The sequence below is a fragment of the Thamnophis sirtalis genome, unplaced genomic scaffold (assembly GCF_051295495.1).
Source record: "Thamnophis sirtalis isolate CommonGarterSnake01/CBP01778 unplaced genomic scaffold, rThaSir2_p1.2 scaffold_12, whole genome shotgun sequence".
NCBI lineage: Eukaryota > Metazoa > Chordata > Lepidosauria > Squamata > Natricidae > Thamnophis > Thamnophis sirtalis.
The window spans coordinates 51,281,671-51,306,120 of NW_028261392.1; the positions used below are offsets into that span (position 1 = coordinate 51,281,671).

The 24,450-nt window shown below is 41.9% G+C and overlaps 2 protein-coding genes across 3 annotated transcripts in view; one reads left to right on the top strand and one right to left on the bottom strand.

The window, feature by feature from the left end:
* The window catches only part of ACOT9 (acyl-CoA thioesterase 9), an 83,224-nt gene extending 81,288 nt beyond the window's left edge, over positions 1–1,936 (bottom strand). For both annotated transcript variants that reach the window (XM_087726502.1, XM_014072762.2), the window contains exon 1: positions 1,784–1,936. In XM_087726502.1, coding sequence (XP_087582628.1) covers positions 1,784–1,797 — 14 coding nt within the window. In that variant the 5' untranslated portion in view covers positions 1,798–1,936. The remainder of the gene's footprint in view (positions 1–1,783) is intronic.
* A 15,125-nt stretch (positions 1,937–17,061) lies between these two features.
* On the top strand, positions 17,062–22,595 carry SAT1 (spermidine/spermine N1-acetyltransferase 1). The gene is made up of 6 exons (XM_014074210.2): positions 17,062–17,328; positions 18,525–18,576; positions 18,666–18,749; positions 20,301–20,402; positions 20,492–20,532; positions 22,088–22,595. The coding sequence occupies exons 1-6, from the start codon at positions 17,263–17,265 to the stop codon at positions 22,256–22,258; spliced, it is 516 nt and encodes a 171-aa protein (XP_013929685.2). The 5' UTR covers positions 17,062–17,262; the 3' UTR covers positions 22,259–22,595.
* The last annotated feature ends 1,855 nt before the right edge of the window (positions 22,596–24,450 follow it).

A 24,450-nucleotide genomic window follows, 5' to 3' on the forward strand; every position in this document is an offset into this window, starting at 1 on the left:
CTGGCTTTGTGCTAAACATTGTTATCCTCATTAGTTAGTGTGCTTATACACTTCTCCATTTGCCTCTCTTTCTCTCTGGTGTTATCATCCATCTTTTCTATCAGCCTTGTAGCTTGAGAAAAATATGTAAAACTCAGGATTCTCTAACAAGGAAAACTAAAGCTGGTTTTTATTTACTCTGATACCATATCAGTCCTTAAACAAATCCATTTCTGCCTTCTATTTCTCTCTCCTCTTCCTAATGTTACTTTTGAAGATCATAGTATGTGATATTTTTTTTAAGTCTTCAGTTCAAAGTTGAAATTTGCTAGATTGCAACAAAGAAAACTATTAAAATTTACAAAGATGCTTGGGCATTTTTTAAATATTTCTCTAAGCCTGTCCCTACATTAATCACTTTGTAATATCATCATTTTTAGAATGTAGTATATTGGACAATTATGCTTTATGATCCCTGGTGACACAACAAGATATTTATTTTATTTATATTTATATATACACACATATACACACACACACACACACACACACACACACACACATATATATATATATATATACACACACACACATACAGAGAGAGAGAGAGAGAGAGAGAGAGAGAGAGAGAGAGAGAGAGAGAGAGAGAGAGGGAGAAAGTATAATCCAGAGAAGACCAATAACCAGAAGGAAAATAACAGTGGTGGGGTTGAGCAATGACCAAAAGCATTGGGGTATGGTCAATCTTCTAAATACATCTGACATGTCAACACCAGAGGCTGGTCACTTGATACCCTTAAAAGAGCTAACAAATTTTAATACACTCTGTTGTCTACAAAAGAATACTTGTCTAAGGTTTCAGGAAGGTAGGGTAGGGTAAGAGAGAAGAAGAGAAGAATGGTTATAGCAAGCTGGTTCCATATTGGGTTGAGATCTGATTAAGGCTATTTCTCTGTGGTCAAAGCTGGAGACTGGATTATAGGATGTGAAATTAAACTACAAAGGACCTATATCTTGTCTGAAATACATCATGCCTATTTTCTACCCAGGAGCTTGCAGTTCTACTTCTTTGACCATGTCCCAATGTACAATAAAAGGAAAATTTGCAACTTCAATTTCCAAATTTGGAAAAACATTTCTAAATATCTCAGAACACACTAAAACCTTAAGTAACAAACCGTGCTAATCAAAAATAAGACAAATATATTGTAGTTTAACATAAACCCTGATAAACACAATACAATAAGGCTTTATGTGACTGTTTGGTATTGTCTTAGCCTCGGTGGGTTGTAAGGCATAGTTTACAAAATTATATCGGATTTCACAAAACCCCCTACAACTGAAGGAAGCAAGATTGGGAGAGACGATATTACTGAGTACGATCCTCATGTACGGAAGGGGCTGCTGCAATAAATTTTAACTCTCCAGAATACAGTAAATCTGTATTCTGTGCTGCGCTTATCGGTGGGCGAAAAGAAAGCGCAGATCCAGAACAGCAACGTTCAAATGTAGTTTTTCTCCACCCAGTATTTTTTTTCTTACATTGCGTAAATCGAAGGGCTCTAGGCCCACGCAGCGGGGTGTGTGTGTGTGTGTTGGTGTTTGCCATTAGGAAACGATTCGTTTTGCGATTCGATTGTACAAAGAAAACCACCGCCTTAGATCGCCTACAGTATTTGCCTAACCTAACGGAAGCGTATTCCGCTCCCGCCTTGTCACTCTTTTTTTTTTCATTCCGGGAACAACCTAGCTTGTTGCAAAGGCAGGATCAGGGAAAGTGCCGAAGTTGCTATAAATCACTTACCTGCGCGACAGCATTTTGCTCCAGAGATCGCTAAAATACCCGGCTTTGGCGAAACCCCTGCTTTGGCCCTTTCTGCTGGAGCCGCACTGTATCACGAGTGCCGCCTGTCAACAACCACGCCTGGAACAGGAACTTGGCTCTCCCGGCTAGACTGGCTCAGTCTTTCCCATTCTTCAACAGGGCTTCGTGCTCTTCCCTCCTAACAGATATATTGACGCGCCACTTTGCTTAAAGGGTGTTGCGCTCGGTTCTTACTTGAATTTAGAACTCAGCTCTTGAATTCATTGATCAACTGCCTAATAATCTTTAATCGTGGGAAATCACTACTTGGAGGAGGGGGGGGGATAGGTCTTTTCCATCGATCGTGCTTCAGATATACAAGCCTTGGGGGGAGCTGTCGTCTTTGATTACTGGGTTCGGTTTCCTTTTTGCCGAACATTAGTCTTAAAAACTCATATTTCTCTCTCTGCCATGTACTGGAGAAACCACTAAGTAGGTAAAGTGAAGCTAGAAATAAGCTAGAGAGAGAAGGAAAAAACACTTCTATGAAACTTAAGAGCAATGTAAGCAATCTAAGACAAAGAGTAGAAAAGAAAGAGATTGGAGGAGCAGGAGTCAGCTTTTATGTTTCATTCCCAAACGTGGGAGCTACTGGAAGATCAGAGAAAGAAAGTCTCAGAAAGATTCAAGAATGAACTGAGAACATTTGAAGGGAATCTACAACACTGACAGGAGCACCGAAAGATGAGTCCAACACTCACCATTCCAGCATTGAGCAAGTCAAGAAGAATTTCAAGTGCTGGCAAATGACCAAGCAGTGCCCAAAGAGAAGAAGTTCTACCAGGGCATTGGAGAGAATTATAAAGGATAGGGGTTAAAATTGGTTCTTCATCAATAGGGACCATGAGTGAAAGTTGTCATAGCAAGAATAAGGAGAAAAAGTCCAAAAAGAAACTGAGAGGAGCTAATGGCAACGATGACTTTAACTGATCCTCAAGTGAGTCTAACTGTAAGGATTGCCTCTCCTCCTAACTTAAGAAAGTGAAGATTCTTGAAATGAAGTATTTCAAAATGAAGGTTTTATTAAGCAGAAGTGACAGCAATGAATTCAAAACAGAATAAATATACATTCTCTGGCTATCTTCTGTTGGCTATCAAAGTAACAGAACCCACATGGCCATCCCTCCTATACATTCCCCAAGAGGTGAGAAGATCTCAGGGCACTTTGGTGCCAGTATACAAGTTATAAAATACTAGTTCTTATAGGCAATACTAATGAATTGAATCCAAGCTCCTCCCCCCCCCCTTCTCCCAATTGAATGGCAGTATCACTTTTAGGGATCTGACACTAACACTTGAAATCAGGTGACAACAACAAATGGGGTGGGTATAGACATAGTGATCTACATCTGACAGGACTTTTGCTGCTCAAGGGCATCAATAGTTGTATTAAAATATTTAATAGGTGCTACCATATCACAGCTACATGGTAGTTTATATAAAATTGCTGTGTAAGTGTTTCAACCTTCTGATCATTCCTGTCAGAAGTAGCACCATTAATAATACAAATTAAGGTTAGATAAATTAATTAAAATTAAGACTGTAACCCTTGTTTGGACTGATAGTTGCCCACCTAGGTTTGAGCTCCGATGTTGTTTGTTCTGATATTTCTGAGTCATGGTCTGATTTCAGACTGTTTGATTGGCTGGGTGTTGTCGCTGGGCTATAGTTAAGTACTGTCTGTGTGATGCAGATTAGGATTAGAGTTGTTATCTGGGTGCTTCTGAGTCATGGTCTGGTTTCAGCTTGTTTGATAATTTGAGTGGCTGGCTGTTGTTAGTGAGATGTGGTCCGATTTCTTGTGAGTTGATGGGTTATAATTTTGTTGCTGTGTAGTGGGGCGCCTGTTTGTTTATTTTAAATACTACCTTTGGGATAGTAGTTGATGCAGTTCTTTCATTCGCAGTGATTGGTAGACTGGGTTAATGTCAATGTGTCTTTTATTGACTTATTTGTGAAAAGCTAGGCTTCAAGGAATTCTCTTTCTCTCTTTGATTTCAACTGGGTAACAGTGGTCCCGGTTAAATCAGATTTGTGACCTTCTGAATCTTCATGGACTGACATGAGGGATAATGGGTCATGTCTTTTGATAGCCAGGAAGTGTTCATAGTTATGTTGATAGCTTTCTTCCTGTTTGTCCAACATAGTTCTTTTCGCAGTTGCTGCACTGGATTTGGTATAGGATGCCTGATCTTTGTTTTGTTTTTGTCTGCCCTTTCAGTTTTGATAGGGTTTGTCTGAGAGTTGAAGTTGGTTTGTGGTCTACTACAAGGTCATGATGGTGTAGTCTTGCTGTCATTTCTGAGACATTCTGTATGTAGGGGATTGTGATTCATCTAGTCATTGTTATTCCTGTTGTAGTTATTGTATTGCTTTGAGGGTTGGTATTGTTTGCATGTAGGCATCTCTGGATGAGGTTTTGTGGGTATTTGTTTCTCTTGAAGACTTTCTATAGGTGTTTTTGTTCTGCTGATCTGGCCTCCGTGGTGTTACAATAGGATTCTGCTCTCCCAAACAATGTTCTGATGCAGCTTTGCTTATGTCATATTGGGTGGTTGCTGTGCAAGTTGAGGATTTGATCTGTATGTGTTGCCTTCCTGTACATAGATGTTAGAAGTTGGCCACTGGTGTTTCAAGGTCTTCCAGAAATGGCAGTTTGTTGTCATTCTCGGTTTCTGTTATAAATTAGATATCCGTGAAGATGTTGTTGATTATTTGGTAGGTTTGATTGACCTGATTGCACTTGATTATCACAAAAGTATCATCAATGTAGTGTACCCATTGTTTGGGATTTATCTGTGAAAGTACAATTTATTCCATCTTTTGCATGATAACTTCTGAGACTAGGCCAGATATAGGAGATCCCATAGGCCAGCGATGGCGAAACTTTTTTGGCTCGCGTGCCATAAGTGGGAGTACAGGGGGGTTGTGTGCAGGTGTGCTGCACCCGAAATGCAATGCGTGACCCCCAGTGCGCATACACGCACTACAGGCGCGACCCCCATTTTTGCATGCTTTTTTCATCCTCCCAGGCTCCAGAGGCTTTATAGGAGCCTTGGGAGGGAGAAAACAGCCTCCCCCGCCCCGCCGCCCCCAGAAGCCCTCTGGAGGCTTCAGGGACTTTCAGGAGGCTTCCCTGAAGCCTCTAAAGCAGTCAAAATGACCCTCCAAGCAAACCGGAAGTGACTTCCGGTTTGCTCGGAGGATCGTTTTGAGCATTCCGACGGCTTCAGGGACCTTCAGGAGGCTTCCCTGAAGCCTCAGGAGCAGTCAAAACGACCCTCTGTGAGAAGGAAGAGCCAATGTCGCGACAACACAACATGCAGTCTCGACAGTCAGAGACCGCCATTGACACTTTTGCCACTGGACAGTCCAATTGGACCTGAACCGTCCCATAGAGACGGTGAACAGGAAGACAAAGCCTTGCTGGTCTCAAGAACATTGCAAAGTCTCTGATTGACCCAAGGGAAGCACTTCAAGCCAGCAGCAAAAAGGTAGCCCCCAGGCTGACGAAGTCGGAGACGGCTCCAGAAGGAAGGAAGTGAAAGTGAGTCCATCAGGTGAGGTTTGTTTTTTTTCTATTCTGAGAAAGATTGCCCAAAGAAACTTTTTAAAAGATAAATTAGTCCTTTAAGTAAACGAATAAAGCGGTGAATTTAATTCTTATTGGCCTGCCTTGGAAAGTTCTTGTTTTTTCTTGTAACAATATTTTGTGGTTTGAAGTGATCGTAAGTTTCCTGTTTCTCCGCTTGAAGTGAACGGATTGATTTTTTTCCTCTATTTTTTTGCCACCTTATTTTTTGGCTCGAATTAAAACCCTCTTTTTTTATTTTAACAAATTCTTCCTACCATTTGTTATTAAATTCCACCAAAGACAATTAAAGATCTTTGTTTTCCATAAGCTTGAGACAAGTATGAAAAAGTGGAATCTGCCACTCGGAAGCCAGAGTCTGGAGTTCTTTTTTGGAAACAATGTATCCTTTTGCATTCCTCTTTGATCTTACTGACTTTGTAACTGAAGGGTTTGCAACTTGCTTACAAAATCTGATAAAGAGCCAAGGGCATGAATTGTTTTTCGCAGGTGCTCAGGTATATATATATTCGCAGGTGTATGTATGTGTGTATGTATGTATGTGTGTGTGTGTGTGTGCGTGTGCGTTGTGTTTGTGCTGATAAATAAATAAAGGGAGACTAGTATAGATCTATTTCAAGCTATTTAGCTGTCATCAGCTAGCCATACCCTTACTGGGATTCGAACCTGGGTTATATTACATATTAGGCAGATGTATTAACCACTAAGCCACAGGCTGTCCTCCGTTATCAGCTGAGCCAGGAAGAAAGGTATATATTTAAAGTCATAACCCCTGGTATGCCCAAATATTATCTCTTATGATGAGCCGATGGACAGAGAATGGTTAATACATCTGCCTAATATGTAATATAACCCAGGTTATATAACACACACACACTCATACATACATACATACACACACACACACATACATACATATATACATATATACACATATACATACATACACATACATACATACATACATACACACACACACATACACATATATATACACACATATATACACATATATACATACATACACACACACACACACACAAAAGAGGCTTGGAAGGCTAGAGTGGCAGTGGCTATTAGACTCCTTTTTTCTTTCTTTTTTTCTCCTTCAATTTTTTTGGGGGAAAATGGATCAATATGCAGATGAGGAAACCTTAAAATTTCAGAATATCCTGGCTGGAATTCAAAATATTTTGGAAGGATTTGGGAGATTTGAGAAGAAGTTGGATAGACTATTGTTTCTCACAGCAAAAGATGATGGGGTTGGACCCCCAAAAATTAAAGAAGAGAATGAAAATATAGAAGTTAAAGACAAGACAATAGATGAACATTAATGGAGCAAATATGGGTGAAAGTGGAAAGAAGGGAAGATGGAAAAGTGAATTTGACAATTTGGAGCTTTATCCCAGATTTCAAGATACAGGAGGAAAAAAAGAGTGATAATGATAGAGTTAAGAAGAGAAACCTTTTCAGAAATAAGTCTGACAACTAAAGACAAGCTAATGTTAATAACAATTCAAGGGCAATGAGACTATTTGAGAGATCTTTTAAGCAATAAAGTGCAGAGAGAAGTTTATAAAAACTTTATAAAGGAGCTGAAAAGAGAATTGACACAACAACTAGCAAGAGAGATAAGACTGTTTTGCCACTGGAAGGATACAGGTTCATAATGAAAGTTGATGATAAAAAGTTAGTTAATTTTTGGTGATTAATAAGTAGGAATTTCAGTATTTTGTAGATTGTTTCAGATTGTTATTAAATGTTTATTCGTTAACATATAATTAAATACAACAATAATGAAATGATAACCTCAATTAGTATAAATAACTTGGTTATAAATTGAAAAATTGGGACTTGACAAAAAGACCTATAAATTTTATTAATAAATTTTTGTTTAGATCTTGTTATAAAGGTATAATTTCTTTGGGTCTGATGAGAGGAGATGTGATATAAATAGTAAATAATTTTTCATTAACCACAATAATAAGGAAATGTTAATGGATATTTTTGGTGATTAATAAGTAGGAATGTTAGTATTTTGTTGATTGTTTTAGACTGTTATTAAATGTTCGTTCATTAACATATAATTTACTATGATAATAATAATGAAAGGATTACCTTTATTAGTAAAAATAACTTGGATATAAATTTTAAATTGGGACAGGGAAAAATCTATAAATTTTATTAATAAATTCTTGTTTAGATCTTGCTATAAAGGTATAATTTCTTTTGGGCCTGATGAGAGGAGAGGTGATATAAATGGTAAATAATTTTTAGTTAACTACAATAATAACAAGGAAATGTTAATGGATAATGTTTAATGATATATATGTGTGTGTTGTATTAGTAAAAGCCAATTGGATATAAGCTTTAAATTGTGAGTTGGGGGGAAAAGGGGGGGGGAATGCTTAGAAACCTCTTAACTGACTTTATTTCAGAATATGTTATAAAGGTGTAATGTTATTGGAGGTTTATTGAAATTGCGAATGAATGCCAATAGGTGGTTGTGTCTTTAAATACAAATGATTTCAGATAAAAGCATGTTTAAATAATTGTAATTAAATGAGAATTGTGGTACATAGATAGTAAAATACATAAAGATTTTTGATTTAAAATGTACAATTCAATATGAATGAAGTATATGTAATGATTGTGGAAGAAATGCACGAAATATATTTGTAACCAATCAACACGCTTTCTACAAGATGTAATGAAGGATGATTCTTTTTGTGTTTTTGTTTAATTAAAACAATAAAACTTAAAAAAAAAACACTGACCCTCCGAGCAAACCGGAAGTCACTTCCGGTTTGCTTGGAGGGTCGTTTTAAGTGCTCCGAAGGCTTCAGGGACCTTCAGGAGGCTTCCCTGAAGCTTCCAGAGAAGTCAAAATGACCCTCTGAGCAAACAGGAAGTCTGTTCCCGAACTTCCGGTTTGCCCTTAGGGCCGTTTTTTTGCACTCCAGAGGTTTCAGGGAAGCTCATGAAGCCTCCGGAGGGCCTCCTGGGCGCACGGAAGGCTCTTTTCGCCCTCCCCAGGCTCCTATAAAGCCTCTGGAACCTGGGGAGGGCAAAAAATGGCTTTAAAAAAGGGTGAACTCAGCTTGCCAGCGGGTGCATGCACACTGGCCAGCTGACAGGGCAGCGCCTCATGTGCCCTGATAAATGGCTCTGCGTGCCACCTGTGATACGTGTGCCATAGGTTCGCCATCACTGCCATAGGCAATCACTTCAGCTGTTCATAGATCTCTCCATCCAATTTGAAGTAGGTGGTCAAGCATAGTTGGAGGAGTTCTTCACTCACTCTGTTGTGAGTGGTTCTCTTGGTGGCTGTGCGTTGTCCAATCGTTCTTTGAGTAGGTCAATAGCTAGTTTCAGATTACCAATGTGAATAATGCAGTAACATTGAATGCTATCACTGTTTTTTGTCAATGTGTAGGTGCTTGAGCTTGTCCAGGAATTGTGTGGCATTGTTTATGGAGTATTGGGAATCACCAATTAGGCACTTTAGGTGTTTCCACATATCTTTTGCAAGGTTGTGAGTGGATGTGCCAGGGACTGAGACCATTTATCTGAGTGGGTTTTCTTTGTGCACTTTTGGAAGTCAATAGAACTGAGTTATGTTTGAGTTGGTTGCTTTCATTCTCTGATATTCTTCTTTCGTGATTTGGCTTGATTCTTGCAACTTTTTAAGGGTTTTTTGTTGGTCAGCTTCACAGTTGGGTTGGTGTTAATGTGCCTATAGGTGGATACGTCCTGAGGGAGTTATTTGACCTTTTGTATGTAGTCTGCCTTGTCTAGTAAGACTGTCATTCAACCTTTGTCAGCTGGTAGGATGACAGTATTGTAATCAGTTTTGGGGACTTCATTGCCCGTTGTTCCTGTTTTGTAAAGATGCTGGAATTTTGTTTATAAGTATAAGTATAATCTTTATTGTCATTGTACTTAAATACAACAAAATTGGTTTTAACCTCACTGGTGCAAAATTATAACAGAAACGAAAAAAGAAAGACAAAGAAAAAAAACCTAGCGTGTGCATGGAGCGATTGTGGTTGTATTTAAAAGTCTCACAGCCCAAGGATAGAAACTATCTTTAAACCGCTTTGTTAGGCTGGCTATACTTTGATGTCTTCTGCCTGATGGTAGAAGTGCAAAGAGACACTGACCAGGGTATGAATAATCTCTGAGTATCTTCCTTATTCTGCTAAAGCAGCGAGATCTGGCCATGTCATCCAGTGGTGTCAAAGAGCAACCAATGGTTTGTGCCGAATTAATCACTCTCTGTAGTACCTTCCTGTCCGCAGCTGTTAAATCAGCATTACCATACTGTAATACAATATGTGAGGACACTTTCTATGGTGGACCGATAGAAAGAGGTCATCAGCCGTTGTTCCACCTGATTTTTTCACAGGATTCTAAGGAAATGAAGTCTCTGTTGGGCCTTTCCAATCACCAGAGATGTATTGTTTTTCCAGGTGAGATCTAGACTAATAAGCACTCCCAAGAATTTAAAAGAGGAAACCCTCTCCACACAGCCCCCCTCGATATACAGTGGGGCAGGTTCCTCTCTGTGCTTCCGGAATTCTAGCACCAACTCCTTTGTCTTATTAGTATTTAGATGTAAGTTGTTTCATGTGGATACCGTCTGGACTTCTTCCCTGTATGCTGATATGTTTATGTCTCAGCATCGGGACAACAGTCTGATGTATTTGTTGTTGGACTTCTTCACTGTGGTATTTCATTTTAAGGCATTTTCTAGGTTTGCTAGGAATTCTGTGTTTGATGCATCTTTGTGGTTGAAGTTGAGTTCCTTTATCAGGACTTATTGTTTCTCATGTTTGAGTTATTGGTTGGATAGGTTTTTGATCCAGGTTTGTTCATTGTTGAGGAAGTTGTTAGCTCTTAGTCTGGATAACTTGCTTTGCAGGGCAATGTGCTTCTTTTCTTTTGTATTTGTTGTTGTGTCTTCGATTGCTGCGTTCTAACTTTGCATAAGTTGTGGTCCAACGATATTGTTGTATAAGAGCTTTTCTCAGTGAAGCATTTTATATATCTGTTGAGATGGTTGTGAGCATCTGTTATCATCAGTCAGATCATGTATTTAACATTCTGTCCTGCTATTGCTATTAGCAATATTCAATAAGATTTTTAAAAAGTTGCTATTGCTGGATGATTGATTGGAAGTCTGTAGTTAATGCTTTGAGGAAGTATATTTTGCCATAGGGATTTGTGAAGGAAGAATAGTTGCTAGCATATGGAAGCTGCTCTGCAGGTGAAGGTCTCCCAGGGACGAGTGGCATTAAGTGTTGGATTCCCAAAGGTGGTTGATGTTGAATACTAGCGCGGGAATAAGGTCTCCCCTTCTGATTGGTTCTCGGGCGGAGTCGGTTCAATCCTCTCCCCGATTGGGCGAGCTACTCGACGCCCCATTGGCTCATTGTTCAAACCCGGGGGTATAAATGTTTGGCGCGAACCACGCCACATTGAATCGTAGTTACTCTGTTTTGAATAAAGGTTGCTGCTTTTGCTACACCTCTTGTCGCGTCCTCTTCCTTCGCTCCAAGATGCAAAACTGGCGACGAAGGTGGGATTCGATTCCCGCGACCACGGAGAAGAACAAGCCAGCTTGCCACCGCGTCTGAATCAGCACGAACACGCTCCTCAGGCGGAGAACCCCGGCAGCGAACGCAAAATTTTCTCTGCCTTCTTCCTCCCCCTCTCTGGCTTCGCACCACAATGGCATCAGCGCTTCCTCCTTTCGCGCCGTTTGGATCTGCCGGAGAATCATGGGACGGCTTCATGGAGCGTTTCGAGTGTTACTTAATTGCATCAAAGAACCGGGCACAGACCGACGAAGAGAAATGCAGTTTCTTCTTGTCCTGCTGTGAGCCTTCCATGTTCGCCTCTGCAAGAGCTCTGGCCGCCCCGAGGCCAGCCTACAAACTTGGGTGGGACGAGCTGATGTCCAGGCTGAGGGACCATTACGCTCCCTCACCTTCTTTGATCGCACGCCGTTTCACTTTCCGCCGCCGAGTGCAGAAGCCCAATGAATCCATCAGCCAGTTCCTAGAGGCTTTGCGCACAGTGGCCGCCCAGTGCGATTTTGCAGACCTGGAGGAGAACCTCGTGGAGCAGTTTGTATGCGGGGTCCGCGACGTGCAATTGCGCAGCCGTATGCTCCGGAACCACAAAATTACCTTGGTGCAAGCCGTGGAGACAGCGCGAGCAGCAGAGCTCTCCGAACAATCCACGGCCGACATCGAACGCCTCCAGCTGAAACCCCCCGCGCAAACCGCTGCGGGGCCTTCCACTCAGACGAACCTTGTTGACGACCTCTCTCCTACGGAAGATGAGGAGGAGGAAACCGTCGGACAAATGAGGACGCAGCCGAAGCGGAGGCCACATCAGCAACCGCCGACGCCCGCTCAACCAGTCTCAAACGCACCTTGCCGCGGATGTGGCGGCCGCCACAGCCGCACATCCTGCCCGTTCCGTTCCGCCGTCTGCCGCCGTTGCCGAGGAGAAGGACATCTCGCCAGGGTCTGCCGGGCTCTCGTGCCAGCTCCATCGTTCATGCAGCCCAGCGACCAGCGCCAGGCACCGCAACGCCGCCAACAACCGCGTCCTGCAAGGCGAGCTGAGGACTGCCATTCAACCTACCAGCTCCCCAGCGCCGACTGCGTGGTCTACCAGGCTTCCCACGTCCCCGCCGGCGATCGCAAAATTAGCACCGCCGTCCGCCTCGAAGGTCAGCTTTGTCGAATGGAGGTGGACTCTGGGTCTTCCCGTTCCCTTCTATCTTGGGCCCTGTTTTCCCGCCTTTGCCCCAGGGTTCCCGAGAGTAAATTGCGCCCCGTTGGGGTCTCCCTCCTAGATTACCAGGGAAATGGGATTCCTACGGCAGGAATATTCCACATCCGGGTGGAATACGGAGATTTTAAGGGGAAACTTCCAGTTTTAATTGTCAGGAATGACCTGCCCGCTCTCCTTGGGTTGGATTGGTTTCCCGCCTTGGGCCTCACCATAGAAGGGGTGCACAGGGTAGTTCCCCGCACCGTAGATAGCGTTTTAGATGAGTTCGCAGATGTGTTCGATGGGAAATTGGGCTGTTATAAGGGCACCCCCATTTCCCTTTGCCTCGATCCTCAGGTCGCGCCCATTAGGCTGAAGGCACGCAGGGTCCCCTTCGCATTGAGAGCAAAGGTAGACGCCGAACTTGATAAGCTTATAGAGCAAGGGGTAATTGAGCCCGTAGATCATGCCCGTTGGGAAACCCCCATAGTCCTCCCGGTCAAACCCGACGGATCGGTGAGAATATGTGCCGACTACAAGTCGACCATCAATTTGGCCCTGCAGGCAAATCCATATCCCGTTCCCGTAGTGCAACACCTACTCCACTCCTTAGGGCAAGGCCGTATTTTCGCCAAGCTAGATATGGCACAGGCCTACCAGCAGCTTCCCGTAGACGATGATGCGGCTACAGCCCAGACCATCGTCACCCACCGCGGGGCTTTCCGTTGCCGCCGTCTTCAATTCGGCGTTTCGGTTGCCCCGGGGATTTTTCAGAGCCTCATGGAGCGGTTGCTCCACGGGCTCCCTGGCGTCGTTCCTTACTTTGACGACGTCCTGGTCGCAGCCCCGAACCACTCGGAACTCCTGAAAATATTGCGGGAGGTTCTCACACGTTTTAGGGAGGCAGGACTGAAACTAAAGCGCAGCAAATGCGAAATCGCTGTTCCCCAAGTAGAATTTTTGGGATTTCTTATCGATGCACAAGGCATCCACCCCACTCCCTCCAAAGTTGCCGCCATCAAAGACGCACCTGCACCCACCTCTAGGGCGGAATTGCAGGCGTTCCTGGGGCTGTTAAACTTCTATGCCCCTTTTATTCCCCACAAGGCGTCGCTAGCTGAGCCGCTACACCGACTGCTTGACCGGTCAGCGGCCTGGAAATGGGGTAGCCGTGAAGCGCACGCGTTCGCGGCTATAAAAGAGATTTTAACCTCGTCGGCAGTCCTAATTCAATATAGCGATAGGATGCCCCTAGTCTTGACATGCGACGCCTCTCCCTATGGCATAGGGGCGGTCCTGAGCCATGTCCTCCCGAATGGCTCAGGGGCCCCCATAGCTTTCTACTCCCGGACACTTTCTTCAACGGAGCGGAACTACAGCCAAATTGATAAAGAAGCCCTGGCTGCAGTGTCCGGCATTAAGCGATTCCATGACTACCTTTATGGTAGGAATTTCACCCTTGTCACGGATCACAAGCTGCTCCTGGGGCTACTAGCAGGCGACAAGCCAACCCCCCCATTTTGTCTCCCCGTATGACACGTTGGACTGAGTTTCTAACGGCGTACTCGTATACGCTGTTATACCGTCCGGGTAAGCAGCTAGGGCACGCAGACGCCCTGAGCCGTTGCCCCTTGCCACAGACGGACACAGCCCACGTGCCCTCTCTCTCTATTTTGTCCATTGCTGAATCTGACCTCCCCGTCTCTGCCGCGGATGTTGCAGCTTGTACAAAGGCTGACCCCGTCTTATCCCAAGTAGCTTCATGGGTTTTGAGGGGTTGGCCCGCGGAAAAGGTAGCGGAGGGATTCCGACCATTTAAAGCACGACAAGCCGAACTTGCCCTTCACGGGGGTTGTCTTGTCTGGGGGGATAGGGTAGTGATTCCCACAGCTCTGCGGGCACGAATTCTGCCCGCACTCCATAAAAACCACCCAGGCATAGCGCGAATGAAAGCTCTAGCTCGCAGCTATGTGTGGTGGCCCTTGCTAGATTCGGAAATTGCAGATTACGTAGGTCGATGCAGGATATGCCAAAATTCTAGGCCGAATCCCCCCACAGCCGCCCCTCGTGAGTGGGAAATTCCTAGAGGCCCATGGTCCCGTTTACACATTGACTTTGCCGGCCCTTTCCACGGCCGAAATTTCATGATAGTAGTCGATGCTTACTCCAAGTGGGTGGAGCTGGTAATCATGACCTCCACTACAGCAGAGAGTACAGTGAGGGCCCTTCGTAAGATGTTCGCCACACATGGGCTACCGGATGTGATAGTCTCAGATAATGGGCCCCAGTTTACCTCCACCACGTTCCAAGAATTCCTGGCCGAACAAGGAATTAGACACGCAGCCACAGCCCCTTATCATCCAGCTAGTAACGGCCGGGCGGAGCGCGCAGTTCGCTCAGCCAAAGAAGCCTTGGGCCGCATGGACCAGGGCGACTGGCAGGAAAGAGTGGCGGCTTATCTTTTGAGCCAGCACTCTATACCCTGCCCAACGACTAATAAAAGTCCTGCGGAGCTCTTGATGGGTAGGAGATTGCGAACTCCCCTAGATAGGCTCCATCCACTTTACGCAGGGGATCTGCCGAGCAACCTGGGGGCCCTCCCTTCCCACACGTTTAAGTTAGGGGATCCCGTATGGGCCCGTTCCTTTTCTGGGGATCCACGGTGGGTTCCTGCAACCATCACAGCTCTGACTGGCCCCTGTTCCTTCAGGGCCGGCCTGGCCGACGGAACACAATGGAGGCGCCACCTGGACCAGTTAAGGCGACGCCTCCCCGCGGAAGCAGACGGCCCGAGTCTCTCAGACATTCGCTCTCAGCGTGAGCTACCCTCGATGACCTTTTCCCCAATGGACTGCCTCCATTCGGGGAACGGGGGACAAGCCGATACGAACTTTTCGGACAGACGCGCCTCATCCGGCTATTCCTTTCCTCGAAGCCCTTATCGAGACTCTGAACCTACATCCCAACCAGACTGCATGGGGCCACTGTCGGACACTCCTGTTGCCACGGAGACGCCACCTTGGACAAACGGACATCGGGCCCGGGGCCCGGGGCCAGCGCCATCCCTCGGGGCCGCGTCGCAAACACACCGCCCCGCCACGGACACGCCTCCGCCGGCGGTTCCCCCCCCGACGACAACCGCCGGGGAGCTACGAAGATCGGGACAAGAGCGTCACCGTCCCACCTACCTACAAGACTATGTTTGCCCGTCCTAAGGGTACTCTTGACTAGGGGGGGAGGGGTGTTGAATACTAGCGCGGGAATAAGGTCTCCCCTTCTGATTGGTTCTCGGGCGGAGTCGGTTCAATCCTCTCCCCGATTGGGCGAGCTACTCGACGCCCCATTGGCTCATTGTTCAAACCCGGGGGTATAAATGTTTGGCGCGAACCACGCCACATTGAATTGTAGTTACTCTGTTTTGAATAAAGGTTGCTGCTTTTGCTACACCTCTTGTCGCGTCCTCTTCCTTCGCTCCAAGATGCAAAACTGGCGACGAAGGTGTGTTTAAATATTAATAGCTTGGGTTGGTAGGCTGTTGGTTTGAGCTCCAAGCTTGACAATTTGGTTGCAAATGTTTGAAGAGACATCATCAGTATGTTTTGAATTGTGCTCGTCTGTCAGAATACAGATCTTTAAATATATTTTTATGAGATGCAAATTAGTCTGAATGTTGTTTGTTCGGATATTTCTGAGTCATGGTCTGATTTTGGACTGTTTGATTGACTGGCTGCTGTTGCCTGGCTGCAGTTACCGTATTTTTTCCCTTAAAAAAAAGAGGCTGAAAATCTGGGTGCGCCTTATATACTGAATACGTTTTTTGCCTCCCTAAACCCCGCCCCCTTCATCAAAATGGCTGTGCATGGCTTGTAGGAGGCTTTCAGAGAGCTCCTGGGGGTTGGGGAGGGCAGAAATAAGCAAAAAACGGACCACTTTTTGCTCAATTTTGCCCCCCCCCCCCCCGCCACCAGGAACACTCTACAAGCCTCCTAAGGGTTATTCATGCCCTTTTAAAAAACAAACGGGCCCATTTTTGCGAAAAACAAGCCATTTTTGGGAGGTTTGCAGAGTGCAAAACCTTTTTTTAAAAAAAATTTGCCTCTTCAAAACCTTGATGCGTCTTATACTCCGAAAAATATGGTAAATGTTGTCTGTGTGATGCCAATTAGGATTAGAGTTGTTATCTGAGTGCTTCTGAATTATGGATATGACCATGCACCATGTTCAAACCATGACTCAGAAGCACCTAGATAACAAATTTATCGTAATCTGGCATATGGGATGATGGGTTAATTTGCAAACCTCTTCTACAATAGTTTACAAACTGCTATGACAGCCTCTACACTGAGCATCAGTTTTGATTATTTCCCTGATCCATGCCACATTTTGATGCTGCGTTCGCAGTTGTCCTAACTCTGAGGGCCTTTTGAAAGAACATTTGCTACAGAATTGAAAGGGTTTGTTTTTAAAGAGGATTAGAGTAGAATGGTTTGTCGTAAAGATAAGCAGTCTGGTTTCCCTCTAAATGTTTTGGACTAACCCACATTTTCAAACTGCTTGGAACTGATCACAACTGAACTCCAAAGCATCTACATAGCCTAGGGGCCCGTCCTCACGCTTAAATATCTCCATACGGAAAATGAGCTGCTCCATGAGGTGGCACTCTCCGCGCAGCCTAAAGTCTGCCTGAGTCATTGTTTAGGAATCCTCAAGACATCATTTCCTAGAAAGATGAGGTAATCAGCAGGAGGATGAAATGGGGGTGGGGGGAAGAGAGGATGCGTCTAGTGGCGTTTCTGATTGGCCGAGAGGATTGTGCTGGACTATATAAATAGGGGCCGCTATCTAGCCAGTAAGTGCTACCAGCGTTCTTTTCGTGGCTTTTGCTTTGCTCTCGGTGCCCGAGGGAATGCTGGCTGCTTGACTGTGCCTGTGCCGCCAACGCCGCGCCCGGGACGCGAATGAAGAAACTGCTTCTATTGCTCTTCAACTATCGGGGACTCGCGAGAGGCGGGGGACGCAAGGGGAAACGACGCCGAAAATGGCCTCCTTCCATATCCGAGCCGCGCGGTCTGAGGATTGCGCTGATATTCTGCGCCTCATAAAGGTATACCTCGCTTCGTGTCGGCCTGAGAACCTCGCCCGGCCGCCGCACGCAGCCCCGTCTGCTGGGAAAAATCTTAAGTGAACCCCAGTACCGGCCGGTTTTTCTCTTTTTGTTCTTATCAGAACAATTGTTTTTTTTTTTGCATAATATAAAATGTGGGAGAGACATCGGGGGAAGAGGGTGAGAAAGTGAAAGGTTAGTCCAGGAACCAGAAAGGCGATTCGATGCTCCACACGGGTTCGGCTACTTTTATCAACAGCCTTCCAGAGGCCATATGACTATCGGGAGACATGGGCAAGGTTGATAGCAAAACCCATTATTTATTTATTAAATTTTGTATGCCGCCCACTCTCAAAAGAGACTCAGGGCGATTAGACTATAGAGTAACATTAATACCCAGGGTCCTGACTATCATTTTTTCTGGCTACTCTTTATATACAATTTCTCCTTTAAGAAAACAAAGAGGTTTCCTGTCATTTAAAAAAAATCAGCATTTTGGTTGTGCCACATATTTTCATGTGCTGAACTCCACAAAAGCGTCACCTTGGCCTTTAATGTGTTACAAAATTAAGTAGCGATTAATTCTAGATAATGTGCATTGTAATTATGTTCTGTTTAATTTCCCTCCAACGTTTGCTGTTCTTTTTTCTCCTATTCAAACTAGGAACTAGATATATTGTATCATAATGTTCCCTTTTTGATTATGTAGATTATAACAAAAACTTAGGCAATTATAGATGTGTTTGTTTAAGATAAGACCAAATATGTTTTTATTGCAATAAAGTAACAGCAGACTAATAAAGTAACAGCTAAATATTGAACAAACAACCTCCACCTAAAGTTTTACTTTTGCCCCAAAGGGCTATACTACACCACTTGTTTAATTTTCTTGTTGTTGTTTTTAAAGTTAAATCTAGCATTTCACTCAGGGACAAAGGTAAAAGTCCTGGGGTGGGGGTGGAGATTGTTTTGTTTACCCTGAAACAACCTTTCTTCCTTTTGGACACAGATCTTTGCCCTCTGAGTTGGCAAAGAATTCCTTCCTCTTTGGAGGAGGAGGAGTCTTTATGATCACTAATCTCTAAAATTATAAAATAGTGGATTAAAAACATAACTTTCCAAATAAAAATAAATGAACTTGTGGCTCTTTATGTCTAATGGAATAGAAAGTTAGCCATAACATTTTGTTTTGACAGGAGCTTGCTAAATACGAAGATATGGAAGATCAAGTAGTACTGACTGAAAAAGGTAATGGTATACTTTAAAATAAATCTGGTTAATTTACAAGAGAGATTGGGAAATTGTAGTTAAAACATTCATATGTTCTCATTTTGCAGAACTTCTTGAGGATGGTTTTGGAGAACATCCTTTCTACCACTGCCTTGTTGCAGAAATGCCAAAAGAACACTGGACACCTGAAGGTGAAACTTAAGCATTGTAATTTGATAAAACAAAGTTTAAACATCTTTAATAGGATTATACATAACTATTCCAATGTTATTACTTAAAACATGAAAATATATCTTGGATTCAGACATTGTCTTCCATGAATGGAAGGGGTTTTTTTAATCTAATTGATCAATTCTGCTGGCAGGGAGTGGGAGGAGACACTTTTAGTGATTCCTTCCCTCCCATCCGCATAAATATTTACTCTGGAGAATCTGAGGATCATCCAGAATATCATAATAGCTGACAGTGGAGGGAGGTCTAGTGGGGAGGGTTAGAGAATCATCTCCTGTTCCCTGCTAGCTGGATTCTACTGAGCATTTCATTTAAGGAATGCTCATTGGCAAGAGCAAATTCTGAATCCAATTTGGTGTCTTTTTTGTTTTTGCTTTAAAAAAAAATGTTTAGTTATCCTTAAGACTATGGAGAACCAGGTATCCAGGTATAACAGTGGAAGAAGAAAAAGTGTAATTCCACTTCATTTCATGGTTATTCTTGTTTGACCCTAACTTATCGCAATGCAATTCTGTTAAATCACGTTTTCTTTAATTTGTCCCAATCTTCAGGTTACAGTCTCTAGCTTCGCCATGTACATGGCCCTTCCGTGTACATGGATGGGCGGGGAGGTAACTAAAAGATCCGTTACACAATAAAGTAGATGATCATGATATATGAGGTAAGGTCTCCAGGGACAAATACTATTCCCAAACATTTACCTCAAGTAAGAAGAAAGTATAAAAACACTCGGTAGATCAGAAATCATATATGTAATTTCTGTTTTTAGAAATCTATAAAGCATATTAGAATATAAAATGAAATTGGAGTCAGTAATGTCTTATACAGATGGAACTGGAAAAGGTCAAAAATTGGAAAGTGAACACTTGCTCCTTTTTAAAAGTGGTAGTGAAAAACACTGGTAAAAATTAACATGGCTGCTGCAATTCATCTGAAGATTCAGCTGCTTTTAATAATGTTTAGATGTCACAGATGAAACAAATGCTGTCGCCTCCTTTAAAACACCTTTGCATTGTAAACAAACCTTCAGAATTTATAGAAGATAAATATCAAGGACTTTGATTTGGGAAAAGTCCTGATGTATAAATGTAAGAACAATCAATTACCACAGCATTCTGATCTGCCGTTGTGAATTTGTTGAAGTTTGTATTGCTCCAACATGGTATAAACAGGATATGGAAAAAGTATTTTTAACCAAAAAAATCTAATTTTAATGACAAACTGACACAACTGGCCGAATATTTCAGCTGTACAGTTACTGGGCATGTGCAAGTTCAGTTAACTACATCTTATTAATATGACATTTTATTTGACCAGTTTTTAATGATAGGGATCTGTACTCTGCTGCTGCTTATTGCATCTGTTGAATTTTAAATGTTTACTTTTGCAGCATAACATTAATTTTGCATGATTACAAAATCTATTTTGACAAATGCATGTAAAATTTGAAATACACTGTTCTTTTTTAATGATGTTCTACCTATGTAAAATAAAAATAACTTTCATTGCAGGTTATGGTATAGTGGGATTTGCCATGTATTATTTCACTTACGATCCATGGATTGGAAAATTGCTGTATCTTGAAGATTTCTTTGTGATGAATGAATTCAGAGGTATCTTTAGATATTAAACATTAATATTTTAGAATCATGTTATAAGCCGTATACAAATCTGATTTATAAAATTAAAATTCTATCTTTAGGCTCGGGTATTGGTTCAGAAATTCTGAGGAATTTGAGTCAGGTAAGTAGATGATTATGACTTTCATGTATGGGGTGGGGGAAGTAACATCAATTAAAGTTATCTTCAGTACAAATGGAAATTTCATCTGATAAATTATTATATTCATATTTTGTTTTACTTATTGATGAATATCTAATGGATTCTCGTAGAACAATTTTCAAAGATCTTGTGTTTTCAGGAAATAATTTTAGAAGATACATACAGTATAAATACTAATAATGTAATTCCCTTTTGGGTCTAATCAGAGTTATATAAAACATAGAAATTAGAAATAGTAAGCCGACAAATATAAAAGGCACAAAATAAGAAAAACATACTTAAAATTATTTTACCCCAAACCATTTAATTACTTCTCCATATTTTCCAAGCTTGTAAACCATGCTTGCTTCCACACATGTATATATAATTTCATATATTACTTTTTGTTCAGTTATTTAAAAGTAATTTAATGATAAATGTATTGCACATTTTAAAGGCTCATTTTGATTAGGATTATTTCATAGAAAGAAGCACTTGTATAAAAACATTTTTTGCTCATGCCAAGATAATTAACTACAGTATGCTGTATTCAAAATATATTTATACTTTGAAGTGTGATACTCTTTCCTCATCAAGGAAAGTATTACATGATCTTAATTCAATCTACATTTGAGCTCTTCATGGTAGCACACTGAATCATAGTTCTAAAACCTGTTCAAAAATTATTTTTAAATACAATTGAAGCAGTAAAGGATTCTTAGTCCAATAAAGCCAATATTATTGAAATGCTATTATTAAATTTATTAATATTAAATGCTATATTAAGTTCTCACTTAACTATGGCAATTGGGAATAGAATTTCCATTGCTGAGTGAAACAGCTGTAAAATAATACACCACATGACTATGCTGCTTAGTAATAGAAATTCTGGTCCTAATTGCCATTTTTCAGCAAATCATAGAATGTTATTAACCAGGGATATCACTTGGTTGCCATTTGCCTGCTTCCCCATTTATTTTGCTTGTAGGAAGGCAACAAAGAGTTATTACATTTTACAGTCATATAACTGTGGGGGGCTATGACATTGTAATTATGAACTAGGTGCCAAGCCCTGATCATAATCATGTGGCTAGGGACATTGCGCCAGCTGTAAGTACAAGGACCAGTCTTAACTACCACTTGTTCAGCACTGTCTTTAAGTTTGAACAGTCGCTGAACAAGTGGTCATTAAATGAAGAACACCTGTATGTTAAATGTATGTATTGCAGTGTTCATCTCCTTTTTTGGTTACTTTATACTGTTATGAAGGTTTTAAAAAAATATTATTGAGGTTAACCTATAAAATACTTGGGTTGCAAAGCAATAAAAAAATACATTTGGATTTTTTTTGTCTCTGAACTTAAATTCTTGAGGAATTCCTAATGCAATTCAGATGAGCACACAAGGAATATTTAAAATTGGCATTAATTTTAATATATATTTATATATAGATTTAAATATTTATAGGTACCATGTCTTAGACCACAAATGTGCCATCACTTTTACCTATGTTCATGTTCTGTTTTTCTTTCTCCAGATTGCTGTCAAATGCCGTTGTAGCAGTATGCACTTCTTGGTAGCAGAATGGAATGAACCTTCCATTACATTTTACAAAAGACGGGGAGCTTCTGATCTATCATCTGAAGAAGGATGGAGACTCTTCAAAATAGATAAAGAGTATTTGATGAAGATGGCGACTAAAGAATGAGTTTTGTCAACACAATAACCCAAATACAAATTAAATGTGTAGTTTCTCAATTTGCTATCCCTGTATTTTCTTTTCTTTTAATAATGAAATAGTTAATAAGTATCTTAAACCTAAAGCTCTAATACTAATGGTGTAGATTACTGTGTTGTAGACTTCTGAGATTCAATGTAGCAACAGTTCACTGTCAGTACATCTGTGATCCTAAAATTTCTATTATGTGTAACTTCATTGTAAGTATCCTTCAAATGTGTACAGTGTACACTCTGGTATGTTTTTTTTGTGTTTTCAATTATTTACATTTATGGGAAATAAATGTTTTCATATTAGTGATGACAAATGCTTGTGTCAACTTTTATTTACTGGCCTTCTCTAATCATTTATATCAATTACAGTTCTGTCTTTTAACAATCTCATATCGCATATTAACCTCACTTCAAAAGAAATCTGTTCCAGCAGAGGAGTTTCAGTTTTATTTTCACAGCAGCAAGCAGCTTTACTACAGAACAATTGAACTAAGCCATGCCCAGGCTCCTTCCTGTCTCTTTCTTGCTCATACAGCAAATATCGTTTGAGTTTCCAAACACCCCTCAACACTCATACACTGACAGGACACTAGCCAGATGAATACCAATGGATGCTAGTAGGCAGAGGAAGATTTTTTTCCTCTTTATTTTTTCCTCAGTTCAGTCAAATCTGTTCCTTCTACGGTAACACCAGTTAAAGGGAAAAAAAACAAAAGACGCAGAAAAAGATCTACAGATACGATTAGAAAAAAACAAATAAGGGAAGCTGCACACAAGTATTGTCAAATTCATCCCCAAGTCAGTAGACAGGCTGTAAAAAAGTATACATCTAATAACCCTACGTTGTTCAGTCACAAATGAGATCAATGCCTTGGACTAATAAGTATTTGTCTTGTTTTAAATATGAACCTCAGATTGATTAATCCAGGGACAAGGTTGTTGATCTCGGACCCCGGTTACCCTGCGCCTGGTGCCGTGCTCTAAAGTGGCAGGATGAGAGTCCCAGCATGTGTTGCAGTGGCGGTAAAGTCCATCTCCCTCCCCATCAGCTCTACCATGAACTTACACGGCCTTCTCATCCACCAGCATTCAATGGCAAAGCACTTTCTGTTATCTGGAAGTACAACAGATGCTTCCAAATGATATATTTTGGAGCCGGAAAGGTGAAGGAGGGAAATTTTATGCCAACATTCAAAGTGCAGGGGCAGGTCTACCACAGGATAGGGAGTATAATGGCGGGGCCTCAGCAGCAGCCTTCATTTCTCCAGATAGGCTTTGTTGGTGATGATGAAAATGAGAAGGATATCCATTGTGGAATCCACCCAGGTGTTAATCCACAACTGGTTAGCCAACTGCAGAAGTTGCTGCGTGAACACAACAAGTATATTCTGGAACTTAAGGCTGCTGTTGATTCTGTTCCTTAGGGCCACAAGGACTTCAAGTGATGATTAAGGAAACTTTCTGGAGAGCACCGAGGTTGTTTCAATGACCCCACAACTACAGAAGTGGCTGTTCTCATTATTGGCCAGGATTTTGGGAAGAGAGATCATTCTCCACAGCAGAGACAATAGTTGTTACGAATCAGTGAAACACACTGTTAATCTCACTTTTTTTTCTTCACTTTCTCTATAACATTTTTATTTGGCCGGCAGGTTTCACTGGTGATCTATTTCTCTTCTACCCCTCTTCTTTAACTTCTTTTAACATAAGTCAAATCTTTTTTTTTTAGGGGTTCCAGAGCCCGAGTTTTATATTCCAAAAAAAAAGTTTTAGTTCTATAAAATCCAATTAATATTATCATTAGAATAACCAGTCCAAATTTCCTCTTTTTAACACTTATTTCTCTCAAACAGTTCAAATAATTCAAATTCCTTATCCAGATCTATTTCAGCTTTGTGCTTATTCACCACTATTCTCAGGGAGTGGAAGATAGACAAATCCACACCCTTCTTTTATAGTCCCAACGGTCACTCAAGTCAGTTTTAAATGGGGCAAATTCCTCAACAGAAGTTTGAAAAGTTTCACCCAGTCGCTACCCTGTTCCTCCTCAATCTTCACCTATTCTTCTCTGGCTGGGCTGGCACGCAATGGCCATCTTTTTCTTCCTGCTAGATTGAGAGCTTTCCTCCGGATCAAACGAGTTTATTTGCCCAGGTTTGCCTGGTGCAC